The sequence below is a fragment of the Garra rufa genome, unplaced genomic scaffold (genome assembly GCF_049309525.1).
Source record: "Garra rufa unplaced genomic scaffold, GarRuf1.0 hap1_unplaced_389, whole genome shotgun sequence".
Classification (NCBI taxonomy): domain Eukaryota; kingdom Metazoa; phylum Chordata; class Actinopteri; order Cypriniformes; family Cyprinidae; genus Garra; species Garra rufa.
Window position 1 is genome coordinate 2,387 of NW_027394656.1, and position 12,236 is coordinate 14,622.

The following is a 12,236-nucleotide window of genomic DNA, read 5'->3' on the forward strand; positions in this document are numbered from 1 at the left end:
TTTTGCAGGGAAGTCCTTTTAGTCTGAGACCAAGACAAGACCAAGGCTGGTCTTGAGTACTAAAGTGCAGTATTCTCACTGTTGCCCCATGTTCAATAGCATTTTACTGCATCAAAAAAAGAGTAATGTATAAAATCTAGAATTCTGTCCAAATCTAGCTCATCTTTCCATTTAAAAACTGTAATGTTTCTCTTCTAAATGTTACTCTAATCTCTCTGTAGGTGTGTGCTGTTCAGGTCAAACACACGGGCCAGATGTACGCCTGCAAAAAGCTGGACAAAAGACGTCTGAAGAAAAAAGGAGGGGAAAAGATGGCTCTGCTGGAGAAAAAAATCTTGGAGAAGGTGAACAGCCTGTTTCTGGTGAACCTGGCCTACGCGTTTGACACGACAACCCACCTTTGTCTGGTAATGACTCTGATGAATGGAGGGGATCTTAGGTACCACATCTACCGCATTGGGGAGACTGGCATTGAGATGGAGCGTGTCATTCACTACACAGCTCAAATCATCACTGGTCTCCTGCACCTACATGCCATGGATATTGTGTACCGGGACATGAAGCCAGAAAACGTTCTTCTAGACAGTCAAGGCCAATGCAGGTTGTCAGACTTGGGCCTAGCTGTGGAGCTACCAAATGGGAAAACCATTACTCAAAAGGTAAGAACAGGAACATAAGACAAGATTTTATTATGTTGATGATAATGGCATAGACTAGAGGGTAACAATCTAAGCTGGTAGAAAACTTTGAGGTCTGAACCCCACAAATATCCAGTATGGGCACTCGATGGGTCATTCCTGGGATTCGGTAATATTTCAGTCCCCTAGAGTTTCTAAAGTGGTGGTTTATCAATATTAATTGTTTGAAGCTTTTCACAGTACTTTGGTGTGCCCATTATAATGGATAAAAATAATTATTGCATTTTAATATTTTTTAGCATAAAATAATATCTTATATATATCTTAAATCAAGTATTTTGTCATGTCCCCATAGGCACTTCAGTGAGTTTGTACTTAGAAAATTAGAAAATTAACAAAATTTGCATAGTTTCATAGATTTTTGGCAATAATGTAAGCATTTATTTGTGTTTCTTTCTTGTGAGAAATATATTTCTAAAAAAACTGCAAGATGTTTTATGAAAAACAGAATTTAAAGTTGCGTCCCACAGTCTGAACTCAACTACGCTCGTAATAATTTAGACTCATATTTGACATTATTTACCAGAAATGACATAATTCAGGATTCTTTACTTGTGCTAGTATCACACTTTTTATTCATATTTTTGAGACATATTATAGTCAGGGAGGGTTCTGTCAAGCTTAACAACACACAACCCGATACATACAATTAAGATGAAAAATTATTATTTTTCAACAGTTTATTTTAATCCATAAGTATATACAATGTACTTGTTTTATTGCTGCCATATATGGTCTGATCTCCTAACTGAGGAGCAGTGGCCATTTTGAGTGAAAAACCTCAACCCCGTCAGAAATATATGCATTTCTAATTGTTACGGGGTTGTAAGCTTGTGACAGGGTTGAATTCTTTAATTAATTCATTAATCATTTTAATGAAAAAATATATAAAATAGTCATGGTTTCAGCAAATATATACTTACCAACAATTTTTGTTATAAATACATTTTTTGATGTAACATGTCCACTTAAACTTTGACAAGCATTCTACATCAGAAACTGCACCCACATTTGCAGCAGAAAGACAGTGTTTGGCATGCAGATATGTTGACCCAGAAATAAGGGCTGTGAATTGGCCATAGGTAATCACAGCGTGCCGATATACAGCCATATTGCATGGCTTGAAGTGTGATACTGCATTTATACAACAGTCCCGTGGCACCTCTGTAAAAGTAGTCAAAAGTACAAAGGCAGCACTCTGATATACAGCATTAAATTTACATAAAACATAACATGATGAGATTTTGCCCTCAGCCAAAACTATTTGCTCTGACACAAATGCTAGATTAATGAGACCCGAAATGAATTATATCTATGAGAGAAGCAAAACCAAAAATTTTAACTGAAGGCAATGTATCCCTTTAAATGTGTTACAGACTTCAACCTTGTCACACCTTGTAATATCTGTAGAAAAATATAGGGAAAACAATTAAGTATTAAAGCATTTCTTGCTTATTACCATCAGACATGTTAAGGACTAATTTTTTTTTTTTTTTTTTTTTTTTTTACAATTTTTAATCAAACACAACCACTTATGTCTATGGTATTACCAAGAAAGACAGTAACACCACAGACAAATTAGCCTAAATATAGACTTTTCTTAAATGGAGGCTGCCATCATGTTGATTTCAAAATTAGGGGACATTTTGGAAATATTAATAAGTATGTATTTATCAAAATCTTGAATAAAATATGTCAGATTTGCAAGTTATCAACATAACACCACAGACACTAATAAAGTGTGACATGAAATTGTCAGAAATGTAGCTATTTTTAAGAAAATTAATAAGAAATAATGTACTCACCATGCACCCCTTAGATCAATTAGCATCTGCAATGACCTTTACACACCCATTGCTTACACGTGACATCCATTGTTGCAACACCACAGACATGAATTTGGGGGACAAATTGCATTTTTTCTTAGATATAACAAAATATGTATTTTTTTTAAAGTATTTAATAAAATTGTACATGTTAAATAAAACCTATATTCACAATATAACCACTTTATTTGTGTTAAAAAAATGATTTTTGCAATTACATTCCATGATAACTCTCTGACGTATGGCGGGAATATGCATATTTTGTTACAAATGCAATCTCTCAAATTCAATTAAATATGTATTTTAAAACAAAAATTCAACTATTAACATTGCACAAATTGTGTTTACCCTACAGAATACAAACATGTAAACAGTTTATGATTTATTGGTATTTAAAGTTTATTTCAACTGTTGTAAAGTTTTGTGCCACCACAAATGAAGAATGACCTGGATAATACCTTACAATAAGTGTCAAAACGAGAAACTACCAATAAAAAAAGTACTTTTTCATTATTTACTAATATTTTAGACAGCCAGGGGTACCGCAAAACCTTGAATAAGCCCTCAGTAATGCTAATCACAGTAATACCCAAAGTTGGGTTGGCACAGCACTGCCATCTTCAAAGAGTCGTGTGCCTCAAAGGGTTTGACTTGAGTCCCTGGAGAGACATACTGGTAAAATGGGATTGTTTTTGTGTGGTTTTAGGAATCTCTTCTGAAATGGGATTTTAGTAAGGATGATGAAAAGGTCAAAGAGTTTATACCATGCTAGATGTCTTTAAATATGAACTAAAATGCTTTTTCAGATGTCTTCAAGAAGGCTGAATGATTTTTCTCATAACCCCTCTTGTTGTCTTTTCCATCGCAGGCTGGCACTAAAGGGTACATGGCGCCAGAGATCCTGAAGCAGGAGCCGTATCGTACGTCAGTGGACTGGTGGGCCTTGGGCTGTAGCATCTATGAGATGGTGGCTGGCCGTCTGCCCTTTAGAGATCACAAAGAGAAGGTTACTAAAGAAGAGATAGTAAGGAGAACTCTAGAAGACGAGTGCAAATTTGAACACAAAAAATTCGGCGCCCCCTCAAAGGACATCATCAGTCTTTTTCTGAAAAAGAACGCAGAGGACCGCCTTGGCTGCAAGTAAGTGGCAGCGTTTCTGTGTTTCATGGCAAGAAGACATACTTTTTCCACTCCAGGTCATTATTAGGACGTGGCCAGTCCAACTCTGCCCTCTGCATGCCAGCATAGGAGCAAAAGCTTCATTCTGTCAGCAAAATCAAGCCAGTGTGGCAGCAAATCGAAGAAACAGAGCATTTCTGTCAGCCTTTCTCGGTGAGAGCACTGGCGGTGGGTTTGGAGCCTCAGTACTGGGTTTGGACGGAGCAAAGCATGAATGTTAAAACATAATATCGTTGGGTCTTTTCATTCAAAGAGATTCCATACCAGCTTCATTGCTCATAGGTTTAAATTACATATTAACATATAATACTCTTCCCAAAGTCAGTTGCTGAAATCATTTCAAACCATTACAATTTTTATTTCAATCTTGTTAAAGAAGCAGTTTCACCCAGAAGTGAAATCTCTGACATTATTCATCCATATGTCAATCCGAACCGGTGTGCTCTTACTTTTTCCATGGTACACAGAGAGAGGATATTTTAAAAGAATTTTTGCGCAGCTTCTGTCACATCTGTCAGGAATGACCAAAAACATCATAATATTACCACAAGTATTTAACGTGACTCATTTCAGCTTTTAGCTTTCTTTATTATTTATTATTTTTGGGTTATTATTTAATGACGATCTCCAGCTCTCAGAGCAAACATGGCGCCTAAAAAGACACGTTAGGTTTGATGTCAAGGCATTTAGTCACAAGGTCTGCAAAAACCAATGACGTTTGATGCTATTGACGGCCAACCTGCACTGCTGGCGCCACATTTGATTTTTTAAAGCTGGGGACAATTGCTAGAATTTAATGATTTTGGTTGGTTTGTCATGCTCTCTTATAAAATAAAGGTGCTTCACGATGCCATAGGAGAACCTTTTTTGTCTAAATGGTTTTATAAAGAACCTTTAACATCTGAAGAACCTTTCTGTTTCACAAAAGCTTCTTTGTGGCGAAAGAAGGTTCTTCAACTTATAAAAAGGTAAGAAAGAGATGGTTCTTTAAAGAACCTTTGACTGAATTGCTCTTTGTGGAACCAAAAATGGTTCTTCTATGGCATCGCTGTGAAGAACCTTTTGAAGCACCTTTATTTTTACGAGTGTAATGCACATATATGAATAACTCCCAAGAGAAGGAAAAAGGGTAGAACGGTTTTGGAAGTTTGGACGTTCTTAAACAGTGGAAATAAATTTAGCAGAATTTAATTTGAACTTTCTACAAACAGTTTTGTAATGACATGATAGTAAGTAAATATAGATGAATTATTATTTTAATATTTTAGATAATTGTGGGTAAACATCATGCCGTAACCGTGCATTTATCCATAACTGTTTTTTTGCCTTCAGGGATGACCCGAGGAAACACGAGTTCTTCAAATCCATCAACATCCCTCGGCTAGAGGCGGGGCTTATTGCTCCTCCATGGGTGCCCAAACCCAATGTTGTGTATGCTAAAGACACCGGAGACATTCGGGACTTCTCTGAGGTCAAGGGGGTTGAATTTGATGCCAATGATAAGACGTTTTTTAATGAATTCAGCACAGGGGCAGTGCCAATTCCATGGCAACAGGAGATGATTGACAGCGGACTCTTTGATGAGCTTAATGACCCAAACAGGAAAAAAGGGGGACTGGATGATGACGATGAGCAAAAGTCTAAATCTTGCACTCTGCTGTGATACAAGAACATTTTGCACGAACAAAATTTGTTTTGTCCTTTTTTTAGATTTTCAGAGATTTCCCTGTATAAGTGGTTATACTTTGACTTTGAAGGTTTATTGTTATAATAATAAATAATAATATTGTAGTATTACTTGCTTTTAATACCAAGTGCATTTATACTGAAGATTATGGAAGATTAGAATTTTGTTCTGTTGATGGTTGATGCATCTGCAAATTCATTTCACTATAACTGTTATTATGGCAAAATAATTTATATTAAAGAAACCATGTTGATATTTATCTGTGTCTGTGTTTTTCATAAGTACTTTTTTCCTCCTCATATGCAGAAATGGCCAAAGTGAAAGTCTAAATATGCTGAAAACAATAACTATTAATGTCTTTAATGCCTGTGTTAGTTCACCCAAAAATAAAAATGCTGTCATCATTTACTCAACCTTATATTGTTCCAAACCTGAATGAATTTATTTCTTCTGCTAAACACAAACGAAGATATTTTGAAGAATGTTGGTAACGAAACAGCTGCTAGTAGCCGTTGACTTTTAAAGCATGGGGGGGAAATACTGTGGAAGTCAATGGCTACCAGCAACATTCTTCAAAATATCTTCTTTTGTGTTTAGCAAAAGAAATTCATAATGGCTAAGTCTAAGTACATTTTTAGGTGATCAACACTGATAAAAATGATTTTGTGGTGAAGTAAATAATAAAGAAAAACAAATGTATTTTCTACATTAAATAATTGAGTTCAGGCAAGAATTTAAAAAAGTAAATTCAATATAAGTACATATAACCTTAAAAACAATAAGGAACCATCCTTTGTAAGTGAAACATGCTGGCATTTTTTTTCAATGCTATGATGTTTGATTCAAATTTACAAACCGTGGCTGAGTGAATTGTACTTGAGGACTGCAGAGTAAACTTAAAATAATTAAGTAGAAATTACTCACACACATAAATTTACTAATTTACATTGCTAATTTTACTTAAATTTACTTATTGTTTTTTTTTTTCAGTTTATACCTTTAAATGCTGTGTTAGGTGTAATACAGCATTTAAAGCTATTAAAACAACATCAGAACTCACTAGAATGTCTCGCCAATGGCTTGTAGTTCCGACTAGAGTTGCATAATCTACTGACTGCTATACACTCTTAAAAATAAAGGTGCTTCAAAAGGTTCTTCACAGCGATGCCATAGAAGAACCATTTTTGGTTCCACAAAGAACAATTCAGTCAAAGGTTCTTTAAAGAACCATCTCTTTCTTACCTTTTTATAATCTGAAGAACCTTCTTTTACCACAAAGAACCTTTTGTGAAACAGAAAGGTTCTTCAGATGTTAAAGGTTCTTTATGGAACCATTCAGACAAAAAAAGGTTCTTCTATGGCATCGTGAAGCACCTTTAGTGTAAGTGACCAGCAGAGGTCACTGCTCACAATGAGATGTTGCTTTTTATTAGGCGGGAAGGTGACTTAATAAAGGAAGTGATGACTGATAAGCCCATCCACACTGAAGAAAGTCCATTTCAAAGGACTTTTATATGACCTCCTAAATATTTTAGCCGTGCTCACATGTAGATTATCACAAATCCTGGTGTTGTCACGGGGGGATTATTTATGAAATATGATAAAGGATGGGGTCAAGCACGACATGGGAAAGAGAGGCTTGTGGTTTTGGACAGGGTGCAGATATTTGCCCTTCTCCTCCATGTTCCAAGATGACACCTCAGCTGTGTGATAAACAAGCTCCCTGAGGCGAGTGGAAACCTCCGGGTGCGGCTCGGTCGGTCAGGCGCGGTCTGGCGTAGCTCTCAGACCTGCTGCGCTGCACCCTGCGCCACATGCTCCAGTGTTTTGTCCACAGCTAGCGAGCAGTGACTAAAATAGCCAGTGGTTTCATTAGGAAAACAAACCCCATCTGTTTGTATTATGGGCAAAGGTAGAAGTTATTAAACGAAGAGCTTTGCTCTTCATCATTGCACAGTTTGTTCCGTTATTGGAATGTTTGCCTGAATGTGTCTGGGTCTCTTTTAAACTATTTTAAAGGATAATTTGGCTGCAGAATCCTAAAATGAAAATTGGAAATATTTTGTATTTCATAGTCAAAATGAATTAAAAACAGACATTTTTGTACTGTATGTTTTCAGATATTATTTTGTAATTAGGCCTACCTTCTTTAACTTATCTAAAGTTATTTAATGTTTGTGCTTTTGGAAATGTCCCTGCTGAAAAAAACAGCATATGCTGGTTAGGTATGTTTTGGTGCTGGGATGCTGGTTTTAGCTGGTTTATGCTGGTCCTTTGCTGGTTTATGCTGGTCATGTTGCTGGTCAAGGACCAGCATAAACCAGCAAAAGAACCAGCATGAACCAGCTAAAACCAGCATCCCAGCACCAAAACATACCTAACCAGCATATGCTGTTTTTTTCAACAGGGGTTTGCACAAGTCTCAGGAAGAATTTTGTCCCACTCCTCTTTGCAGATCCTCTTCAAGTCATTAAGGTTTCGAGGCTGATGTTTGGCAACTCAAACCTTCAGCTTCCTTTACAGATTTTCTGTGGAATTAAGGTTTGAAGACTGGCTAGACCACTCCAGAACCTTAATGTGCTTCTTCTTGAGCCACTCCTTTGTTGCCTTGATCCTGTGTTTTGGTCATTGTAATGTTGGAATACCCATTCACGACCCATTTTCAATGTTTTTCACTCAAGATTTGGTACACAGCCTCATCCATCGTCCCTTTGATGCGGTGCAGTTGTTCTGTCCCCTTAGCAGAAAAATACCCCCAAAGCATAATGTTTCCAGCTCCATGTTTGACGGTGGAGATGGTGTTCTTGGGGTCATAAGCAGCATTCCTCCTCCTCCAATCACGGTGAGTTGAGTTGATGCCAAAGAGCTCGATTTTGGTCTCATCTGACCACAGCACTTTCACCCAGTTCTCCTCTGAATCATTCAGATGTTCATTGGCAAACTTCAGACGGACTGTACATGTGCTTTCTTGAGCAGGGGGACCTTTCAGAGGATTTTAGTCCTTCACGGTGTAGTGTGTTACCAATTGTTTTCTTGGTGACTATGGTCCCAGCTGCCTTGAGATCATTGACAAGATCCTCCTGTTTAGTTCTGGGCTGATTCCTCACCGTTCTCATGATCACTGAAACTCCACAAGGTGAGATCTTGCATGGAGCCCCAGACAGTTATCTTATGTTTCTTCCATTTGTGAATAATCGCTCCAACTGTTGTCACCTTCTCACCAAGTTGTTTGGCGATGGTCTTGTAGCCCATTCCAGCCTTGTGTAGGTCTACAATCTTGTCCCTGACATCCTTGGACAGCTCTTTGGTCTTGGCCATGGTGGAGAGTTTGGAATCTGAGTGATTGCTTCTGTGGACAGGTGTCTTTTATACAGGTAACTCCCTTTAAGAGAGTGCTCCTAATCTCAGCTTGTTACCTGTAAAAAAGACACCTGGGAGCCAGAAATCTTGCTTATTGATAGGGGATAAAATACTTATTTCACTCATTAAAATGTAAATCAATTTATAACTTTTTTGAAATTGTTTTTTTTTCTAGGATTGTTTTGTTGTTATTCTGTCTCTCACTGTTCAAATAAACCTACCATTAAAATTATAGACAGATCATTTCTTTGTCAGTGGGCAAATATACAAAATCAGCAGGGCATCAAATAATTATTTTCCCCACTGTTGTCATTAGCCACTTCTGTTGGTGAAAATAATCATTAGACAATTGCTCTGGTAACCAGCAGGTTATATTGGTCAGGGTTTTTTGCAGCATACAGACTGTTTTGAGTGTATTGTGAAACTGTGTGTAGTTGGGACTTTCCCTTGAAAGCTTGGACGTCTGGTCACCCTAATTTGAGTTAAACAGAAGTGAAGCTTTGTGGACAGCATCTGTGACATGCTGTTGATTACCAAATAATTTAATCTCATCCCTCAGTTAAAATTACAGTTAATTTGGCCTCTTATGTGTGGTGCTTTTATCATCCAATCCTCCTCTCATTTTTTTTTCTTCTGTCATGCGAAGAGATGTTCATGAGTAGACGCTTATCCTATTTCTAAACTGCAGACAAGGAGAGCAGCTGGAGGACAGTTGAGCTTCACATCTCAAGTAACGCATTTTTTGTATTAAATAATTTATATATGCACTTCAACAATACTATGTTGCTTTTAACCATCTGTTATGCTTTGCTTTGCAGTAAGGGCATTACTGTAAACTCTTTTTGTTTTTCCAATGTGCCATCTAGACTTTAAATGTCTTGTTTTTAAACTGGCAAATATGCAGGAATGCTTTATGTGATTGAAGAGACTAGGGCTGAGGATTTATAGCAACCGATCTTGCTTTTGAATACAATACAGAGTTTGCTTGTGTTGGACTAATTTGCAGTTCTTAAGTGTTTAGTGGTGGATATTAAGCTGTTTTATCCAAACCGCCATCTGAAGGCCTCCTCTTCTGGTATCTTCTTTTACATTGAAATTATTAGGTTCAGATTTCACCTCAGCGGCACAGCCAGTGCTCTCTAATCTCATTTAACAAGCTGACATATGGCTGCTAACACAATACTCTCGGGAAACCCTCCACTTCGGCCTGCGGTCTGCCCTATAACATTTCAGAGGGCTTAATGTCATTTTCAGGGCGCTTGTACATACATATGCATAGACAGGAACACAGGTTTAGACACTTGCGTTTTAGAATGATTTAATGCAGTACTAAAGCAAGCATCGGTATTACTGTTGCACAAGGTGTTTTTCAAGGCCTCTAACCCAAGTATTAAACGTCCACGTGCGACTCTGAAAATGAAGAAAAATGCCAAGATATCCCTTACGAAAAAGAAGTTTATTCAAGTGTGCTAGTAGTATACTTCTTTTAAACAAAAAAATAGGAAAGTATACTTTCAGTATACATTTTATGTACTTACATAGAAATGTGCTTTATATACTTCTCAGAAATATACTTCAAATGACATTTAAGTATACTTGACTTATATTTAGGAAAGATCTAAATATATTTGAGCTATACTTGTGCTCTGAGAATCTGTGTTTTCATTGTTGTACGCTATTGTACATCACAAGTGAAGAAGAAACCGAAACAACAGATGCTTCCACATGTAATCTAACACAACCATCAGACATAAAAACAGCATCAAAGCCATAGATATGGAAAACTGTGTAACGTTATGGAATAAAATTTCGACCTATGAAGAGGTAATAATGACTGTCCAGCTTTGGGGTGTTGATCAACTCCATCTACGTTTTAATTTTCATGAAACTTCTTTTTGTTCAAAATGATGTTTATTTATTCATGAAACGTACCCACATTCAAGTGAAAAAGAATGCATGAAGCTAGAATTTTTGTTTACAAGCAGATACCCTGTTCTTTCTTTTGATGTTTTGTATGTTCAGATATTCATTTAACAAAATATATACAAATTAATACCTAAATAGAGACATAGTAGTATACTTAAAGTATGATGTAAAGTATACTTGCAGTATAAAACTACTAATCTAGTGGTTTACTGAGACTTAAATACAAAAGTATTTAATTAGTAAACTATCAGTATACCTATAAGTTCTCTTTTAGTATTCTTGCAGTACAAACTGAAAACATAGATGTAAACTAGCTGTGTACTCGAAATTTACTACTGTTATACTTAAATTATACTTAAAAGTGTACTTTTATATACTAGAAATTGGGCCAATTTAGTCCCAATGAGTATTGAAATAAAAAGTATACTATGGTACACTGATATTTTTATACTTACTACATAAAGTTTACTTCAAAATATACTTGAACTTTACTTAAGTATCTTTGGTAAGGGATATCAAGAGACCAGAATACTAAAAACAATAGTATACTTGTGGGTGGACAATTGACTTGGACCAGTAAGCAAACATTCTAGAAACCACATAGAGCCCGCTGGAAACCGCATTGTAATACACTGAAAAATACATACATAAATATACAACTCCATGGCATTAGTGGTGAGTTTTGTTTTGTATGACTCTCAAAGCTGTGGGTCCCATTGATTGTCATTATATGACTGACAGCCTGCAACGGTTTGAGTTAAAAATCTTCATTTGTGTTCTACTGAAGAAACAAAGTCACCTATATCTAGAATGCCCTGGAGGTAAGCAGATAAACATCACATTTTCATTTTTGAGTGAACTATCCCTTTAATAAAGGCATGCACTGATAGATTAGTTTTTGATTAGGGTTAATGAGGTCAGAATGTCAAGCCCTATGGAGTGTGCTAGAGGACAAGTGTGCTGAGATTCACACTCATGTGTGGATGGAAATCCAAGATGCTCCATGATTGCGGCTATAGGCTACATAACCAGGGAGACATCTGTGGCTGCCGCAGTGACAGCTGGAGCTTCACGGAAGATCTCTGAACATGTTTTTCCCAGGCTGAAACCCAGATACTCTTACAAAGACCGTCTCTTAGTCCTTAATGGAAATGGTTGATCAAGTCACCCAAAGAAAGCCGCCATCCTCTTCGGAAAACACACCCACCCTCGGACACACATTTACACCTATTTGAATAGACGCTAAATATTTACTGTCTCAGCACACACTCTCAAATGTGCAATAACCATAAACACATGCACACTTTTAGCTTGTGCGGACAGTTGGTATATGAGATCAAAGTGATCGTGATGGCAATTTGGAAGTCATGTTTGAGACATGAACTGAAGGGTGTAAGAGTGTAAAAATCCCTGCACACGAATCTTCACTGTTTACTTGACTTTCTCCACTTGTGTGTGTTCAAGTGAGTGGGCCAAGAGCCTAAGGGGGCTTTGCACATGTCAATGACGGACAAGGTTGTTCTAGGCTGATGAAAAGATTTGGTTATACTTTATTTAAAG

General features: G+C 36.9%; 1 protein-coding gene across 1 annotated transcript; it reads left to right on the forward strand.

Moving 5' to 3' along the window:
* Positions 1 to 225: 225 nt before the first annotated feature.
* On the forward strand, positions 226 to 5,645 carry LOC141317145 (rhodopsin kinase grk7-b-like). The gene is made up of 3 exons (XM_073832953.1): positions 226 to 659; positions 3,393 to 3,664; positions 5,036 to 5,645. The coding sequence occupies exons 1-3, from the start codon at positions 255 to 257 to the stop codon at positions 5,364 to 5,366; spliced, it is 1,008 nt and encodes a 335-aa protein (XP_073689054.1). The 5' UTR covers positions 226 to 254; the 3' UTR covers positions 5,367 to 5,645.
* The last annotated feature ends 6,591 nt before the right edge of the window (positions 5,646 to 12,236 follow it).

Bases quoted from the DNA above. Each gene is read 5' to 3' on its own strand.
- LOC141317145 (XM_073832953.1), top strand. From the start codon at position 255: ATGTACGCCTGCAAAAAGCTGGACAAAAGACGTCTGAAGAAAAAAGGA. The intron at 660-3,392 runs GTAAGAACAGGA...TTTCCATCGCAG, and splicing joins GGAAAACCATTACTCAAAAG to GCTGGCACTAAAGGGTACAT. The intron at 3,665-5,035 runs GTAAGTGGCAGC...TTTTGCCTTCAG, and splicing joins GAGGACCGCCTTGGCTGCAA to GGATGACCCGAGGAAACACG.